The following is a 20,419-nucleotide window of genomic DNA, read 5'->3' on the forward strand; positions in this document are numbered from 1 at the left end:
TTTTGTCGCTGTACGGCAGATTTAGTATAATTCAAAAAAAAAAAAAAAAACAAAAAAAAAAAAAAAAAGAAAAAGAAAAGAAAACACGCAAGCCACCAGGATATGATAGTAAATTGTCTATCAAAAGTGAGTAGTTTTCTTAGTGGGGGTGGGAGTCAACAGGCTTTGGCATCTTTTTGAGTGTTTTGGCATTTTTTGAGTCTTCCCCTGGCATTTTGTTGAAAAATAATCTGGCAACCCTGTAAACAAGATGGCGAATACCGAGAAGGTAAGCATGGTTTGGTTGGTGACATTTGTGATTTAAAATCAAGCCCGTAAACTATGATTTGATCATTAAGAGTCATAAATATGAACTGATGTTTGATAAAATGATATTTTATTCTCTTTCAAGTAATCAGATGCACTCATTGTCGAAGTAACGATTTAATTCTACTCTTGCATTGGGTGGACTGCTGACTGGAACTGGAAATTGTGATGTGCCACCCAACAAGCTGCACACTTTCATTTCGCTTTCACATTCACTGACATTTTAGTTCACGATTCCCTACTTTTTGTCGTGTTAATATATTTAGGTTTTTAATATCGGTCATTCATTATCTAATTATAATTCTCTCCCTCTCTCCCCCTCTTCCCCCCCCCCCCCCCCCCCTCTCTCTCTCTCTCTCTCTCTCTCTCTCTCTCTCTCTCTCTCTCTCTCTCTCTCTCTCTCTCTCTCTCTCTCTCTCTCTCTCTCTAATACACACATACACACTAAATTAGTGACTAATCACCGATGATTAATATTAAACGCAAACGGCTATATTGTGAATAATCACAGCACACTCAAGCCCTCTTTCATTCTCGTACTCATACTCATAATGACTCATATCATTCTCTTTCTCTTTCTCTCATAGTCATAGTATCATGTAATAAAGGATTATTAGTTATTAGTTGTGCTGGGGCAGGTCTATTTTTAGAAATACTCAAACTCAAAGATCAAGTTTTCTCCACCCACTCAGAGAGTGGTGTCTCGAGTCTTCCCTGTCCAATTGAAGACATAGGGACATAGTGGAGGAGCTGGAGATTTATTATGTAAATTTGCTATGAATGCCGTGAGATTTTGGATTGGTAACAACATAGCAAGACTTTCAGACTTGCAGCTATAGTACAAACTCAGTGGCCTTGTTGCTGAAAAGTAAGCCAGGTCTCTAAAAATAAAAAAAAATCGAAATGTTCCCTGAAAAAATGAAAGATGTTATTGTTAGCTACTTTACAGATACTGCTGGTTTTACCTTGAACACAATCCCCATTGAGTTTGTTTTTTTTAATATATCAGCTGATTGCGCATCCTGCAATGTGACAAGATGTAGTCAACGATCTATTATGATTATAAAACCTTGATGAGAGACATGCACCCTCAATCAATGCCTTCAATTAGGGCATCTTGGATTTTTATTTGCCTTTACTTTTAAGAGCAATCTTTAAGGCATCATCAGTCTTCCCTTGGAATAGACCCTAGAGACCAATTTCCCCTAAGTGATGAATAAAGGGAGTTTTATTTTATTAAAAATTTTTTACAAAATTCAATACTAAAGAAAAGGTGGTAATGGAAGGGCTTCGGATGGGAACAGTTCGGACAATGGACGTTTTGGGTACAAACCCTAGTCAGCACAACAATAAACAAATAAATCCTATTCGACAATGGTATCAATTTCTCTCTGACTTGCACACGTTTTACTTTAAATTATTTTCACTGTGATTTTTTGGTTGTTGTTGTTGTTGTTGTTGTCATTCTTCTTGTTTCATTCATTCCAGAATTTCCTCATTAAAAAGACTTGCATACAGTCTCGTCCAATTCACCATTCATTAGTCTTGTCTGATTCACACTTCAGATATTTCCTTGGAAGTTTTGTATCCCTCAACAAATCAAAACAGGCCTCTGCCTTATTGATAGTTGTTATTTGAATTAGAATGCAATTCAAAAAGAAAAAAATGTTTCTTTATTTTCAGATTGCAGAATCGGGTATTAAAAAGAAAGGTCAAGGTAAGTAACTATATCTGCATTATTTGATAATTACATAGGTTTGAATTTTTATAAAGATAAAATTACACCCTTTGTATGATAAGAAGTCGTTGCCCAAACATTCCTTTAGGGAATATAGGTAATCCATCTAACAGGTATCACCCATGTTGTCCAAAGTATTGCTCCAAAATTGGAGTTTTAATAATCTTGCCCAAGGGAGAACAAAACAAAACAATTGTGCCTGAAGCAGGGCTGGACTAATCAGCCACCTCAACTTAAAAGTTCCCATTCCATAGTAATATGTATTGTTAAATTAGCCAGATCACCTGTCATCTTGTAATGGTTACTGTGTCACTGATGATTGACAGAAAGGGTAATATAAACCTGGAATTGATGCTTGACTGTTGGTCAATCCTATTTTTGGTTTTGTTTGTATTTTTTAAATTTTTTTATTTGTTTTGTTTCAAATTAATCATAATAAATTGATATTGAGATTGAGATCATACATTTTGTCATCAAGATTTGAGAATGGATTGATTTTAGACTTGTTGGAGACATCCGGGTTTTTTTAAATCAATATTTTCTATCCCTATTTTGATCTGTTCTTATACAGGTGGGAAAAGCAGTGGAAAAAACAAGCAAGGCGGAAACATGAAAGAAGGGTGAGAGTTTCTATAATACATTTGATTCACTTTATGCTATTAGTTTGCCTATTAGCTGATAGAAGATGAAAACCTAACCAATATTTACGATTGGATTCTATGATGAATGTTGAAGAAGAAATCTATATGGATATATAAAACGCACAGGTCATCATTGTAATAATTTGTAAGATTTTGTAATGAAATATTAGATTATGTATGCAAATTGCAGCAGAATTTGCAAAATCCGGGATTAAAATGACTGACATTAGTATCATAGAAATACTCATTCTTATGTGTTTTTTTTTTTTATTGCTCAGTTGTTGAGAAATATTTATAATAATTACAACAAAGCACAAGTAAGATTTTATCCGTTTTGTTTTTATATTCTTAAAGCAGGGTCACACTGAATACTCACTCTCTCTGTGTAATGGATTTATTGCTTTTCATTCAAATATCTTTCTTTCTTTTTTTTGTTATAATCATTTCATTGTATTTTCCATTTCAATTGATAACAGGAAGAAATCAAGCAGCAAAAAAGCTTCCAAAAATAATGCTCCCTCAACTGAAGCTTCAGAAAAGGTTTCTGAGCCCATGGATAATGTAAGTGTTGATTGTTACAAATCTACCATACACATCTAACACATTGTTTTAGTACGAGCAGTGTTTGCTCATGATGAGTGTACTTTTCAACAGACAAAAAAAATAAAGTGCTGTTTTGTGTTAGACTATCAAAATCTCATGGGAGAAATGTTGCACATTAAGATTTTTGCTAAATAGTTTGTTTCAGTAATAGGACATGGAATAATCATTATTTACATAATTCACTGAATTCCCTGTTAATCTTTACAAATGACTTTTAATGATTCAAGAAGAGAAAATAACAAAAATAAAACAATGATGAAGTTGGAGCAGATTTTTTTTTATCGATACCTAAGGCCAGTGTCAGGTTTTAATTTCTTGCAATGGAGTTTAAGTATTTTTATCTAATTTGATGAGTCATAGTTTATTACACCCTTAATAGTTTATTACACCCTTAAAATTCCAATCTAAAGTTGTTATTAGTGCTTTCTGCTTTTGTTTCTGGATTTCTCTTCGTCCAAACTCAGAAACAGTGAATTCTTTTTTTTTTAATGGCGTTGACAAAGACCTGTCCCATTTGATGTTTGAATATGATGAATGACTTGTAAATATTGATTTTTGTAACATGTGATATCGTGATGTCTACTGAAATATAATTTTTTTAAATGTTTTTTTTTTCTCTTCTTTCTTGCTAGTATCAAACTGTACCAATTGATGTTTAATTATGATGAATAACTTAATATTTAATATTCTCAAATTTTATATAATTATCACTTTATTGTTTGCATTTGTCAATTTGTCATTGCTAAAATTTAAAACTTCGATTATGTGATGTTTAATATGCCTCACACCTTTTTTAAGATCCATTGGCATGACTGCTGGCAAATCAAATTAAAATTAAATTGAAATGTTCATCGCTAAAATTAGGAATTGATTTGCTATGCTCTCATGATAACGGGTCATGTGCATTTAAAGTCGCCTTTTTAGCCCACGAAAATTCATATCAATTCGTATCAACTATTAGCTGATTCGTTATTTTGTTTTAACTGTCATGAAATGTGTTATAAGATTTTTAATAAAGCTTCTCATCATAACCATTCCTCTCCAGGCGGATCTTGATCCAGAGGGAGCCATTGGTGAAGACACAGTGGACAAAGTTGCACATGAAAAGTTGCTTGATTCTATTTATTCCATGGATGGCAGAAAAAGGTAATTACTTAATATGTGATCTTGTGACAGTTGTGTTTGTTTCTAAACTTTTAAAAACTTGTTCCTGGCAGTTTCCGTGTTATGAGTATAATTTTTTTTTTGTTTTTTTCAAAATGTTAAACCTGTATTTAAGTCATCTTTTATTTATGTAGAAATTGTGAAAGAGGGGATATTTACACTTATTATTTGAAAAAGAATGTTATTATAACAAATAGTGCCTATTCGATTTTTGTTTTGAAATTGCCTCTTGTAGAAACAAGAAGCAGAACGAATGAATTATTCTGCTATCTCCGAATTCCATTTTTGTGTTGAGAAAAGAGTTCATTGCTTAGCTTAACTGCTGGCTCACCAATAAACTTTTGTAGTGTTTGTTTGTTGATCTCATGACCCCAAGAAGTCTGGAGAGGGACCCAAAATAATTACTGTGTTTGATCCCACCTTTTTTGGGTGTGGTGGATTGTGTCGATTGTCAAGTGTTCTTCTTGTGACGGGCGGGGATGCCGTAACATTTGGGTCATGAGTTCAACTTCCCATCGCCGCAAAAGTTTTTATTCTGTTTTGTCTTCTGACTTTTCTCTACTCACTTCCCATCTTGTCATTATCAACGTAAGTGCCTGCTCCACTCACTTTACTGAATTGTATATGTTTGAAACACCATCTATATATGTTGTCTAATCAGGATGGAACAAATTGCTTTAAATTGAAAAATCAAATGTCAAACTGGTTAGAATTTATAACTTTGAGTGAGTAAGAGTTTTTGGAAGTACATTTCATCTTCTCAAAAACAACATTTTGATATAATTTAATTTCATGATTTAGACTATAATTTCAATTTTCAGCTTCCAGGCCACCCTGACATTTTACCATACTGAGGCAGTGGGTCACATATATATATGTATATATAGATTTTTATGCTATTTTAAACGTACAGTTTTAATGAAATTGTTGTTTTCCTAAAATTCTCAAATTAGGTCAACGGGTCAAGTGAGGGGTACTGGCATGGCTTCCAACAATGTCGATCTTTTGGTGCATTCTAAAATAGGTAAGTGAGATTTTGTCCAATTTCCTGGACTCTGTTAGGAAAAGACAATTTAATTTTGATGAATTTTTTATTTTTAATGTTTTGAAGAAGAAAAAAATTTAACTTAAATTCAGATATCGGACTTATTTTGACTTGTGGTGAATATAGTGTTTATCTGGGAATAATTAAATACTCATCGTGGCAGGCTCCTTTAATTATTCTGCTAGTTTGCCATCCTTTGTGATATCATTTTTATGCAATGTTTTATTTGATTTCAAAAGTTACTATTAGCTGCTAAGATCAACATTTTATTTTTAAAATTTTTGATTATTCAGTAAAGATCTTTTTGGGTGGGGAGTGTTCATGTTTTGTGACTTTTATTGAAACTTTTTAACAGCTTAAACTTTTTAAAAACCTGATCCATACTCTTTTTTAAAAATATAGAATCTGCTAAGATCAAAGCAGATGAGTTGAATCTGAACAAGAAGAAAACACAGTTGGTACCCAAGCCATTATCAGTATTTGAGACTGAAAAGGTGACTAGATCTTAATATTTCAAAGTGATCATAACACTTTATCGCTTTGTATTTCACTGATTTCATTGATCACATGAATATTTTATACATTTTTGATTAAGTTTCCATTTATGCCATACATATGTGAGTATGGTTGTAGAATATGTAGAGCATCTGTGGAATAATGTTCAGTCCGTAAATTTTCTTTCTTTTAACAAAAGCAGGTAATAATTTGCAATCAAATCTCATTCCAGATATTTTTAGTTTAAAATTGTGTCTGATTTGTTAACTTTTTCATGTGTTAATGTTTGATTTTGAAACAAGCATTATTAAAATTTATTTAGCTCAAGTTATTTGGAATTTCAAAGCAATATTGGTCAGGGGGGGTTGAGAAAATGAGAAAAGCGTTATTTTGTGGTATTTTGAATTATTGATCTTGGAACCAAAGAATAATTTATGATATTTAAAACAAACAAAAAAAAAGACTTAAATGATCTCTATAACACATGGTTTATATTTTCAGGCAAAAAGAGAGATAGCGAGAGGTGTCATGGAAAAGGATACCAAAAAATGGGAGCCCATTGTGAATGAAATTCGTGTAGTAAGTCTTTGGTCTTTTTGTTTTAATCCCACAAAATGATTTCTACGTTGAACAAGATACATTTGATTTAGTATGTTTGAAATTGGCTTTTAAATTATCATTTTCATCTTTATTCTATGTAGTAGCATTTATTTGTTTATTTATTTATTTTGCCATGTTATGTTTATAAATTTTAAAAATAAAAGACGAGAGCTCCCTTGTGGAGTTGTTGGATTCATTCTCAATAGGTTTTTTTGTCTGTTGTCATTGTTGTTGTTTTATTAGGAGTGGGGGTTATTTCTTATAAAATTGATTGGATTCACCAATAAAATTGCGCGGCTATGTGATCTAGTGATATGGCACTCGCTTTCGGATCGGAAGGTCTTGGGTTCGAGCCTCGCTCGGCGCATAGTTGAGTCCTTGGAGAAGGCTCTTTAGCCACATTCTCTCACCGTACTCTGGTGTAAAATGAGTACCTGGCGTTAATAGCGTTGTCTCTGCCCGAACAAAAAAAATTGTAATATCTCCTAACAGGCGTCATGTCCCGTCTTAAATGTTAAATGTTACTGTTGGCCAGGGACACCTTATAAAGCGCTTTGAGCATGTTTAGTGGATATTGCATGATATAAAAGCTCAATTTAATTTTTTTTAAAGAATGATTTGATAGCACTTGTATTGGATTCTAATCTTTCCACTCTAGTTGTGTTTTATACTGTCCCAATAATACTGATCTTGACATGGGACTTTTTTATTTTATGTTTCATTGTTCTAAACTACAGGCTCCCCAGATCAAGTATGCAGAACGGCCAAAAGGTGTAGAAATGTACAAAGCCATGAAGCCTCAAAAATTTACAGTAAGTTTATAATCAAAATGTATCTCAGAATTTTTCGTTCTTTTCCTGTTTCTCTTTTTCATTCTGTGTAATTTTTCTTGTTCAGTTTTTATTGCTGTTTACCTATTTTCTTTTTCTTTTTTTTTTTTCTTTTTTGAAATCTTTTTTTAGCCTGGAGTTTTGTGCCTGAAAAGACTTTTTCCTTTTTTTTTTTTGTTACCACCAAGAACAGGATTTTCCATTCCCCCTTATATTTATGCCATATCCATGATGTACTTTTCCTCCACTTTAATATTATATAATTTCAATTTACTCTACTCACATACATTACTCACCAGGTTTTCAAAGTTGTCATACTAAATGCTTGTTTCATTTTTCATATTGACCCGTTCTTGATGAAATTTTATGTCATATTACATTTTACATCTTTTTTTTCCTCTCCAATAGCCACGAACACCATTAGAGTTAGAGTTGTATGAAGCCTTGGGAAAAAGTGAGGACAACATAACCCCAGACCAACCCTTAACCAAAGCAGAAGAGAGAGCCTTGAAGGCCATGTCACTCAAAGAGGTTTGTGTCTGCTTTATTTTGCACAATGTTGATCTGAAGTCACATTAGGATTTTTATTATTTTTTAAATTTATAGTTTGTTTCTGAATTGTCCTTGTAATTCAATTTGTGCATTTTATTTTTTGTATACAAGATAAAATTTGGGGGCACAAAATATGGAATGTGGACACGCTGCTTTCGAGAAATGAAAGAGAGAGACTGATATTTTTACTTCCCTTTAAACTTTATATTCACATATTAATACCATAGACATTTTGTACTATTGTTCAGCTATATAAAGGAAATCCATTACAATATAAGTTATTACATTAATCTGTTTTTTAATGTAGGTTTGATTTTTTTTTTTCTAGTGTTTATCCCCCCCCCCCCCCCCCCCCCCAAAAAAAAAAACAAAAAAACCCAAAAAACATGGTGTTTGTCTCTTACTGTTAATTGACCTTTTATTAGATCGGAGTATTCTTCTGTGTATCTAGAAAAACATGTGACAGGCAAGTCGAGGAAGAGCATCCACAAAAGTCAATCACCTGAAATCTGATAACATATAATGATCATTCCCATTGAGTGCAAGATAGTGATCAGTTTTAAGTGTGAATGAATGTCAATGACTTGATTGGTCGTTCTAAATGCATTATATTTAATATTGGTGGACTCTATAATAATTGTTAGTGCAATCAATTGAAATAAAAGCAAAATATTTATATCAGAAGGATATTCTCTGCCATTTTCTTTAATTCTACTTAACATGAATTGTTTTGCTTTCAAGAATGTGGCAAACAAAACCTATGAAAATTATCAAAAGTAGTCGGAGTGAATGAAAGAAAAAAAAATTAGAATTTTACAGAAATAGAGAAGTTTTTTCAACGGGAATCTTTTGACAATACTATTGCTGTGATAACATGATCTTATTAATGAAAACTAAACATCCTTATGAGGGATTTTCCAACATGGGTACTTAGTACTAAAATGTGCAATTCCCCTTTGGTGACATTGATACGATTTTGTCTTGATCTTTGATAAAGAAAAAAAGAGAGCTTTTGTATAGCACAGAATTCAGTAAGTGTGATCAAAGAGCTTAAAAGGGGGTCCCAGCCAATAGTAACACTTGTTGTCTGTTGTTCGGCACTTTTTGTAATCTTAAATAATTTGTTTGTGTGTCAAATGGACGTTTAATGATAATACAATGATTGTCATAGTTGTTATTTTTTTTATTTTTTTTATTTTAATTTTTCCAGGCAATGGCGAGGAGAAAAGAACTTTTAATGCACAATGAGTTGTTATTCCGTTCACAGAAAGAGGGTAAAAGACAGAACAAAATCAAGAGTAAAAGGTATTGCTTATGAATAACTTGTGACTGTGACCTATTGATTTAGCTCTGACTGGAGCCCTTTGTCTTCGAGTGGAGTTATCTTAAAGTACCTACTTGCTTGTTCCTAAAAAAAACTAGTAGTGATGAAACATGCTGCTCCTTTTTTTTTTCTTTTTTTTTTCTTCTTCTGATTTTCAGTTTTATACGAGTTCAATAGGTTATGTAAGATTAACTGACCAATTGATAATGATGATAATTTTTGGTGTCGAATTGCCACAATCGTAACAAATTGAAAACGAAATGAATATGTTTATGTTGTGTATATCGCACATGTGAAAGAAAGAAAAAGAGAGAGAGAGAGAGAGAGAGAGAGAGAGAGAGAGAGAGAGAGAGAGAGAGAGAGAGAGAGAGAGAGAGAGAGAAAATAAGTAGGAGTGAAATATCTGTTCAATCTTAGTTATCGTTTAACATTATAACAAGTGTAACTAAATGACAAATTGCCATATTTATGGACAATAAAGATCTATTATTATTATTATTATATTGTCTAGGGTTCTCTAAAGTTCTCAAATGGATGTACATTTTTTCATCTTTTTATTTTTATCTATTCTTCAAAAATCATAAAACTGGCAATGGTTAACAAATAGAAGTGGGTAAATAAATGAATGCTTGAGAACTCAAAATGGTTCATTGATCCTGCTGTGTGATATTCTGAATACAACTTAATGCTTATTTTATTTTGATGATCATTGCCACTATCTGTGATGTCATTATTTTGGAAACAAAAAGGCTAGTACTATGTAAAGCTAAGCTTTGAAGGATTATTTATTGGAAATCATCAGGGTGGCTTTCTTTCTCAATCCCCTTTGTTCTATTCTATCTGAGGCGTTGGTGATGCAAGTGTGTTGCAGGCATTGCAGAGTTCAAAATCTGTTAATTGTCCCATGAGGTGTATTTGGATTTCTAAATCCATCGCTTAAATCCAAATATTTGATGCTGTTATTGTGTGAGTCAGGAAATTCAATCGTCTGTGTTTGATTGAACAATAGAATCACCTTGTGCCGTGACACACTGGGTTTTGTTTATTATACGTGAGAAATTGCTTTTTGTGCCAACATTTTTAAGGTCTGATGGTTATGAAAAGATTCTATCAGCCATCTCCTAGTTAATTTTCTTTGTTTTTTTGTTTGTTTTTTTTTGTTTGTTTTTAGTATTAAGTTTGGATAGGGTTCCTTTTGTTTTCCCACTTAAAATTGCCCTGATCAGTCACTACTTAACTCACTGAGTACCACAGCCAAACCCCCCTCGGTTTCATACTTTGCTATTTTTTTCTACTTCTGACTGAACTATATCGGCCATGGCAGTTTGACGGCGAGGTCGTTCATTTGTGTGTTTAAATCTTTCGTTTCATACCAAACATGATGGGGTACTTTTTAATGTTGACATTCTTTTTAGCAGACCAAAGTAAATGATAACCTATTTTTTTTTTTTTTTAGTTTTCCAACGTAATGGAGAAACGAAAAGGTTATTTGTAATTCTTGAGTGATAAACGTTATGAAACTACCTATTTTTGTTTTACTTATTATTTTGATTATGTTAGTGATTGTTTTCTGATAAAAGAACATTCATTTTCCAAGTTTTTAGTTAATTTTTTAAATATTTTTTTTTTTTTGGCGGGGGGGGGGGGGGGGAGGGGGAATATTAAAATGCAACAATACAAATGGTAACATTTGAAAGAACAACGCAAGCAGGTTTGTTTGCTTTTTAAATTGTTTTATTATCATAAAAATTGTGAACATGGTAAATTTAAAAAAAAACATGCATAAACCTCGGTAGTCACAGTCAATAGCCATGCAATTCTGCAAACCTTGGCAGTGAGTGAGTCAAACAATTAAATGAATTCTAGTTGAGTATTTGGTCCTAAATAAGACATTTTGAAGTGGTAGGATCATATATTACTTCTTTTCTATTTTTTTAAAAGGTACCGGAGAGGCATTAGGATGGAGAAAATGGCTAAGACAAAGAAATCACTGGAAGAGATGGAGAAGACAGACCCAGAGGCTTACTTGGAACAACTGGAGAAAGTGGATGAAGCAAGAATGGAGGTTTGACTTTTTTAAAATTTGAAATCTTCATTACAGCTCATAGTTTACGTCACTGAGTGGGGTCTTTTGACCCTCCATAGTGGTTGGTGAAGTCATTCTTGCTGTCTTCCATCCCCCTGTATTTCTTTTTCCAGGTTGTTGTCTGTCTTTATCTTAAAATAAAGATTACTTGCTTTTGTCCTGGTCTTGGCTTAGGAGGAAAACAGTCAAATGTGTAATATCAGTTTTGGGAGATTATATTTTTTCCCCCTTGTAATCATCACTTGATGTACCGTCATAGCCTTTTTTTTTTCATTTTGAATATATTTTGTACACATTTGAATGTAATCCTCTTGGTGGGATCCTGCACTTTCGTCTGAGTGAGACCTTAAGGTAATCTCAAATTAAATACACCGATAGTGTGCTCTTGGAATCTACATCTGCTCCTTATTTGAACAATCCCCCTTTTTCATACTTTTTATCCTGAAATGATCTAACTTTACCAAATGCTGTAAAATCCTTAAAAACCAAAAACTATGTCATTTTTTAAAACTTTTAGAGAGAAAAAAAAAAAAGAAAACGTTTGTCTCCAAAAGTGACTGTTTGGATTACGGATTAGCAGAGATGATTGTTTTCAAATTTTACCTTTCTTAATTTAATATATTATTGTCTTGCTTGCTTATCAAATTAACCTATTTTTTTATTTTTTTTTGGGGGGGGGGGTTGTTTGTTTTGTTTGTGTTTGTTTTGTTTTATAATAAAACTTAAAGGTAAGATAAGCTGTGTTAATAAACAAAAAAAAAACGGAAATTACATTGTGTTCACCAGAAGATCTCTCTCTCTCTCTCTCTCTCTCTCTCTCTCTCTCTCTCTCTCTCTCTCTCTCTCTCTCTCTCTCTCTCTCTCTCTCTATCTATCTATCTATCTATCTATCTATTATAGGAATGTAATTCAAAATACACATACCTTATCAAAAAAATATCTCTATGGCGATGTAATCCATTAACTAGGGAAATTTTCAGACAATTTCATTGAATAGATACTGAGAAACGTTTGACAAAGTATCCCATATCCTTAGAAAAATGTCATATTGAGAAAATAACAAAATAGTTTTCCGTTTTTTCAAGCATTTCTTGCTACCTGTATCATAGTCTATTTTAAGAAGTTGGACTTCAATAATATTATTTCTAAGATAATAAAATATTGTTTTCCACTAAAATCTCAAAAAATAAATTTTTTGAAAGATTTTCCTAATGATTAGACCCAAACCGCCCCTTAAGTTAGGGATAATTTTAAATTTCTGACTGCATAAAGAATGAAAGAGTTATATCTTTGTTTTGTTGCTTTTATATGGATGATCCTTCCACTTCTTTGGCTAAAGAGAATTTGGGGATTAAGGATACGGGATTCGTTCCTCAGAATACTGTTGATATTTTTGTTACTCACTTTCTGGTACAGCTCTTCAAATATGAGAGGGGTTGTGTTGTTCATTTATGAGGCGTGTTTCAGGGACCTATTGATTTGATTTTGTCTTTTTCCCTAGTATTTCCTCCCCATGCTGGCAGGTAGATATTGAGTACTTTGATGATCATAGTCTGAAAGAAGATTCGCAGTAGTTTTTATCAGTTTGGAAGGAGTGTAGCTGCCTCATACAATCCTTCTTCAGAGCCATTCAGCCCATGGAGCCGGAGTTTATCCCAGTTTCTATAGCGTGAAATGGACAACAACAATTGCTTGCTATCCCTTGAATAGGACGCTAGTCTATCGCAAAGTACTTTTCCACCAAATCTAACAGACTCAGCTACCCATTCAAATTCCTGGGTGGATAGGAGGGTCAGATAAAAATCTCGACTGCACTCTGGATCAATCACAGTCCCTTTGCGTGTGAAGCGAGTACTCTTCCAACTGAGCTATCGGGACCCCTGCCTTATACAATACATACGCTTGTTTATTTCAGACTTAACATTTGTTGCATGCATTTTCCACTCAAGCTTATTGTCTAACACTACGCCTAGTTACTTATAATTATCCACAATTCGACAACTTCATTGTTTATTTTGATTGGTCGATGTTGTTGAGCATGGATTCAAAAGTCCATGATTAATTATTTTGTATTCTTCACATTTAATTTTTTTTTAAATTTGTGACACCATACTGCAATGTTTTCAATTTTGCATTCATAGGAGTCAATGTCGGCTTGCGTCTGAATGTTTCCTTGGATCGTTGTATCATTGGCTTATTTCACTATATTAACAACAAAAGAAGAAATATTGGACCAAAAAAATTTTTTAAACAGAAGTTATGGTTGGAAATATTCAAGAGGTCTTGTTTGGGGATAGCAATGTGTTTTGATCGTCATGAAATAAGAGTAACATTTTTTAATTCATTTGTTTTTGTTTGTATCTTTTTTATTTATTAATATTTTCATTTAATTATTATGCCATCATTTTTATTTCGTTCCACAGGAGCGTTTGACACTCAGACATAAAAGTGGAGGCAAGTTTGCTCGATACCACAAGGCATTCAGCAAATATGATGATTCTGTGAGTTTCTGAAATCTTTGATTAATTGTGGATTGGCTTATTCAAGAGAGTACTTGAAAAGTAAACCCCCTGTGAAGTTATAAAACACTTTGATAACTAGAGGTGCCGATTAGACAACGATGGCAGTTTTTAAGCTGTAACTGAGAATTAAAGAAAATGTCCCATAAGGTCCATCTGGAAATCATGATTAACTCATTGATCACAGTGATAATTTATATTATATATAATCCAAATAGGGATTTACATTATTTTTGTAAGGGACTTTTCTCATATTTTAATATGCTTTGAGGTCAACAGTTTGTAACAAAAGAGGGGAAAAATTATGAAAGTGGAATAGATGAAGATCATTAAATATCGTCTTTACCCAGATGAATAAACTGAGTCCCAGACAGATAGCTGTCATTGGAACTGCAAAATTTTCCTACTCTACTAGGTTAATAAGCCTCTATAAAAGTTCAGTGAATGTTAAATTTGAAATTTTGGATGGTTGCTCGTGTTGAAAATATAATTTTTTTGGTTAAAATATGAGAAAGTTAGCATAAATATTAGGAAAAAAGTGATAAATTTTTTCAAATGGTTGAGGTTGGTTGGCAACTCTGAAAGTAAAAGAAAGATTTCTTCAATTTTATAGGGTTTTTTTTCCCTTTCACTTTCAATTCAATTTTTTTTTTTTTTTTTTTTTTTTTTTTTGGGGGGGGGGGGGGGGGGGGGGGGAGTGGTAAATCCTCTTGAAATGAATAGTTCATAACACTGTAATTTGCAAATGACCTGTATTCTAGGTAGGGTAGCAAATATTTATAGTCAATGTTATTTTTTCACATTATATATATATATATATATAATTATAATGCAAATTTTCTTAATTAAATTCTTTTTTTTTTTTTTATTTCATTGTCTTTAGGCTCGGGAAGCATTACAAGAAATGGTCAGAAAGGGGAAAGAATTGTCACAGAAACGTCGCATAGAAAGTAGCGATGATGAAGAAGAAGAAGAGGAAATGCATATTGTCTCCCTTACACCAAACACTGCCAGAGATGAAAATGATGAGGGGAGAAAAGACACAAAGAGTGATTTAAATACCAAACATTTAGAAATGATGAAATCAATTAGTAAAAAGGCTGGAGGATGGTTGGATGGATCAAGTAGATCTGGTTTACAAAATACTAAGTCAGGCGATAGTGATGACAAGGTTGAAAGTCAGGAAACTGAGGGAGTTATAGACATACCTGCGTCGGAAACACACAAAACTGACAGTAATGCTAAAGCCAACACGTCTAAAAAAAGGAAACGAGGAAACTCTGAACATTCGGAGGCTGAGTCTATTTCTGAAGAGGTATCGACTGAAATGAAAAAGAGGAAGGTCAGTGAGAGTGATGATATTGAAGATAAAGTCACGGAAAATATTGTAAAAAAACAAAATGCCACATTAGAATGCAAGAAAGAAGGTGAAGACAGTTCATGTTCAAGCCCAGAAAAATCTAAGAAGAAGAAACAGAAGCTTGAGGAGGGAATCGAAAATACCATTAGAAGTATTAGACAAAAACTTTTAGCAAGTGAAATAGAAGAGGAACAAGAAGAGCAAGGTGATTCGAGTCCGGAAAAATCAAAGAAAAAGAAAAAGAAGGGAGTTCAAAAAACTGATGAAGGTGCTGTGTCAGCTGATGTTACACAGGATGTAACGAAAGGAAAGCGTAAAAAAGATGGTGTAGAGAAAATAATACTCACCCCTTCTGGTCTGGAGCAAAATGATAAATCTGAGAGAGAGGAAGGCGATGATGACGATGAAGGGGAAGAGAAGGGTGTTACAATGGAGGAATTATTTGCAGATGAAGATGTTGTGGAGCAGTTTGCCAGAGACAAAGCAGAGGAAGAGGAGAAGAGAAAGCCAAAGAGGGAAGAGAGCGTTAAATTACCAGGTTGGGGAGAGTGGTCTGGTCCAGATTTCAAAGATGTTCCAAAGCGAAAACCTAAAGAGCGTAGAAGGAAGTGAGTAATGTTTCTTTTTTTTCTTTTTTTTTTTAAAAACTTTTATTCACTTCTTCCTCCTAACTTAAATATTTGAATTTTTATTTATCAAATTGATAACATTTGTTAGTTTGATTTGTAAAATGAATGATTATCTTTAATTTATAATTATTCCTACTTGAATTGAGGGTCCTGACTGATAGCTCAGTTGGTAGAGCGCTCACTTCACATGCAATGGGAACGAGTTTAATCTTGGATGAAGTCTAGATTTTTTACTGACCCTCCTGTCAACCCAGCAGTGATTGAAAAGCTGGGTCTGGAAGATCTGTTGGAAAGTATTTTGCGATAGACAAGCATCCTATCCAAAGGGTAGCAAAAAATTGCTATTGTTCATTTCTTAGCAAAGAAACCAGGATAAACTCCAACTCTATGGGTTTTGTGGCTGTGAACGGTTACTTTTAAAGTAAAGAAGACAACATTACACTCAAACCTCTTTATAAATTGTTTATTTATATAAAAATGCCAAAAACCTTATTATACGCCATCCACCACCCCAATGGTGAGAAATCTTTATATAAAAATAATTGAAAAAAAATACTCAAATATACCGCCAATGCTACTCAACAAAATTGTCTTCCACGCTTTTGATCACAACGAAAAAATAATAAATCTGTTATATACTTTCCACTCTCATGTTTTTAGTTGGTATAATAGCTGTTTAGACCTAGTTATTAAAAGGGTGATTTCTAATTAGACTTCAGAGAGTGTTTCCAAATAACTGGTTGAGTCCCTCCCATAGTGGCAGGGGGTACATACTGTGTCTTCTCTCCCCTTATATCTGTTTTCCAACATGCTTTCTGTCTTTGTCTTGGAATGAGATTACTTGGTTTTGTCCTGGCCAGAGGCCTAGCTGGGAGGGAAACAGTCAAATCTATAGTTATAGTTATTGTTTTGGGAGATTATATTTTTTTCCTTGTAAATGATCTCTCTGTTATGTATTATTTTATTTGTTATTTTGAATATATCATGTAAGCATTTGAGTGTATTCCTCTTTATTGGATTTTGTGCTTGTGTCTGGATGAGACTTATAGGTGATCTCAAACTAAGTACATTGGCGGTATGCTCTTGGAATCTACATCTGATCCCTATTTGTTCCCAGTTCCCCTATGTCTTACTTTTTCTTGGGTGCTTTAATTGTAATTCTATAACTTTTTACTATCCCATTTTCTTCCTCTTTGCTGGCGCTGATGTGTTGCAAGTGCCGTAAAACCCTTAAAAACAAAACAAAACAAAACTGGTTGAGTCCCATACAACACTGACCCAATTCCGTATACCGCCATAATCGTTAAACCGTCACTTTTGTCTTGGTCCCAAACATGGCAGTATAACAAGGTTTCACTGTACTATACTATGAAATCACATGTAAGTATACAGGTATTTGTACCAGGGGATGATCAAGTAAAAGGGTAAAATAATGTCAGAGGCTGCTAACAAGAGGAGCATAGTTACTCTTAGATGTAAATGGAAAATGTATGATAAAATACATCAGTTACATTGTAAATTCATAGCCTTTTTAAAAAAAAAGACAAACACTTTATTCATTCAGATTTCAGCGAAAAGAGAAAAAAGTGGTGGACAAACACTCTAATTTATGGTTAAATCCAAACAGAGACAAGGCTATCCGTGAACTTCAGGTATGGAAATTTTGTTTTACTAAAAGAATGTTTTTGTTACTACTTTATTACAATCTACAATATATATAAGGAGTAAGGTTAAATATATATATATATATATATATATATATATATATATATATATATATATATATATATATATATATATATATATATATATAAATTGCAAAATATTAAAAAAAAATAATAGAGATCTCATTGGAAATCAGTCATTCATTCTTAGTTTCACAAATCGATTAAACTTCCTTTTGTAATATATTATTTCACTGTAATCAGATAAATCTATATAGTCTATATATTATATATAATATATATATTACAAATTCATGAGTCAAAATCTAGCAATTAGTCTTATAATCACTTGGTTACAACAACCAAGAAGTTCTAGCAAAAGGCATGAGACTGTTCCAATCGTTGAGCCAAGATTTTTTCATCATCTCTTTATTTAGTGGTAAGAAACATTGTTAGTGTTATAAATTGTATGGTTGGAAAGATATTTGCAACTTATAAAATATTCCTTAAAATTTAAAGATCTTATGCACAGAATGGATGTGTGTATGATAGTGTTATAATATGTATCGCCTAAGTATCATGGTTTAATGTGTCGTTTTGGATTTGGTTTGAGTTTGGCCTATGGACAGATAAATTTTCTATCTTTTTGACATATTGCCATTATCGTTACTGGTAATTTTTCTAGTAATCTATTTGGCAACTAAGGAATGTATGTTTAGTTTTTTTCTGGTATTTCCAAATACCAACAAAAAATATGTGGCTAATGTTCAATGAACTAAATGGGGAATAACAGGGATTTTTTTTTCTTTCATTTATTTCAGCCAAAGAATGTACCGTTCCCCTATGTCAATGCTGAGCAATATGCAGCAGCCATCCGCCAACCCGTATCGAGGGGTTTTGTGAGGGAAGTAGCACACAAGATCCTTGTGAAGCCAGAGGTTGTCACAAAGCTGGGACACATTATCAAGCCTTTGAATAAGGAAGATTTCTTCAAAGATAAAAATGTTGTAGATGTCGATGATAGTTTTGGAAAGGAAATAAAATACACAGGCCATGTAAACTTTAAAGGAAGGGACGGTAGATTAAGAACTCAGTCCAATTAGTGATGTATATTTTTGAATTAATTTTGTTATATACGGTATATTAAATTCTATTTAGTCCATGTTATATAAAAACATTTGTAATATTTAATGTATTTGGATTGTTTCTGACCAAGAGCACATTTGTCTTTCTTTACACTCGATGAACATGTTCAAAAATTTTTGAAATAATCATTTATTCTTGACTTCACAAATAGTTATTTTCATTGTTCCTGGGACCAATGGTGCTTTCCCCCATTTCAGTAAGGTTAAATAGATAGTAATAATCATTGGCTACTCTTTGGATAGGCCACTAATCTATTGCAAAGTACTCTCAGTCAAAGTTGGAACAACTACCCAATCACTGGATGGTGGATAGAAAAATGGGGAAGAGAAAAAAAATTCTATGGATTAAAATTAGTTTGTATCCTGTGTGTCTATTACTTAACCAATAAGGCACCCTACTCCTAAATTTCAGCCTAAATAAGGACCACTAATAAAGGAATCACCAATTTAAAAATCCACTCTCACAACTTTGTGCTTTGTCACTGAGTGTTAACTCACTCAATCCTGCTACTTTTCAAAATTGGAGAAAAATAATGTATTAAAAATAAGCATGTGCCTAGATAGTTTAATTCAACTACTATTAACATGTAAAAATAAAAAAAACATTAGCTTTGATACTACGCCTATAAATCGTCTCAGAAAAAATGTAATAAATAGGCATGGGGTAAAAGTAACCTGGGTTAACTACGGATATAGTCTGTGTTAGGGTTGAATGAGTTAAGTGATACTGGAATATGCATGAGAATGTTTTTATAAGTAATGTGTCAATGGTCATAGACTGTCCTTCCATCTAGATTACCCTTGTTGATCAGACACATGTTTATTTGTTACGCTATTAAGACTCACACCTTTTGTTGATAGTCTGTTATCTTTGCTATCCTTGTCACTGTGTTGAAGATGTGACTGTTGTGACTTGTTCAACCAATAGACATTGAAAAATATGAATTGCTGAATTTCTTGTAGTTTGTGCTCACTGTTCATTATTTTATTGCTCACAAAAATACATTGTATAATGATATTTAAATCAACAGTAGTTTAAAAGACTAAAAACCCGGTCTAAAATAAGATCCCTGGGCTCTTTAGTCTTTTAGAACCATAAGACCCAAACAACAGGAGTTTATCCTAGTGTTTGTAGCATTTCATTAAACAGTCGGTTGCTTGCTACCCGGTTGGTAAGACTCTAGTCTCTCAAAGAGTTTATTTTTTACCAGATTTATCAAACCTAGATTTACATTTGTACTATTTTTGTTAGATTGCTTGTTTTTTTGTTTCAGCTGTCTCTCATATAACCTCAATTGTGTTGGAAGAGACCTAAAGCAACAAACAAACAAAAAAAAACCTAGTTAACTGTTAACTACTGGGAGAACAGGAGAATCAAGGGGGGGGGGGGGGGGGGCAAAACTTAACCAAGGGTCAAAATGAATCCTTTTGCTAATGTAGCAAACACTCCGTCAATCGGGTTTTCAGTTTTCAAAAAACCCTCCTGGTGCTGAATTTATATAATAATGGTAGATATTCTATTTCCGGTCAGTTGTGCGTTAAAAAGCAAACCAAACTCATCGTCTAAGGGCTCTAAGACAGAGACTGATTTTCAGAAAATTGAAGTCTCATTGTGTGTTATTACATTGTTAAATGTATTAACATAAGGTGGAATTACATGGTTGGATGTAGCATGGACTTATGGAATGAAATAAAATGATAAATGAATTGAATTGCAA

General features: G+C 33.0%; 1 protein-coding gene across 1 annotated transcript; it reads left to right on the top strand.

Moving 5' to 3' along the window:
- Window positions 1-220: 220 nt before the first annotated feature.
- Window positions 221-20,419, top strand: LOC144968580 (U3 small nucleolar RNA-associated protein 14 homolog A-like). Its single transcript, XM_078907077.1, has 16 exons — window positions 221-268; window positions 1,990-2,023; window positions 2,616-2,664; window positions 3,162-3,246; window positions 4,334-4,434; window positions 5,406-5,476; window positions 5,900-5,991; window positions 6,494-6,571; window positions 7,330-7,404; window positions 7,831-7,953; window positions 9,185-9,279; window positions 11,240-11,363; window positions 13,808-13,885; window positions 14,787-15,871; window positions 17,457-17,544; window positions 18,378-20,419. Exons 1-16 carry the CDS (start codon window positions 251-253, stop codon window positions 18,657-18,659), a joined length of 2,478 nt encoding a protein of 825 aa, XP_078763203.1. The 5' UTR covers window positions 221-250; the 3' UTR covers window positions 18,660-20,419.

Source organism: Berghia stephanieae, chromosome 3 (assembly GCF_034508935.2).
Source record: "Berghia stephanieae isolate SIO BIC M18660-M18661 chromosome 3, UCSD_Bste_1.3, whole genome shotgun sequence".
In the NCBI taxonomy this organism is placed as follows: Eukaryota; Metazoa; Mollusca; class Gastropoda; order Nudibranchia; family Aeolidiidae; genus Berghia; species Berghia stephanieae.

Coding starts and splice junctions, on each gene's coding strand:
- LOC144968580 (XM_078907077.1), top strand. Junction 3,247..4,333: donor TTTCTGAGCCCATGGATAAT/GTAAGTGTTGAT, acceptor ATTCCTCTCCAG/GCGGATCTTGATCCAGAGGG. Junction 4,435..5,405: donor TCCATGGATGGCAGAAAAAG/GTAATTACTTAA, acceptor TTCTCAAATTAG/GTCAACGGGTCAAGTGAGGG.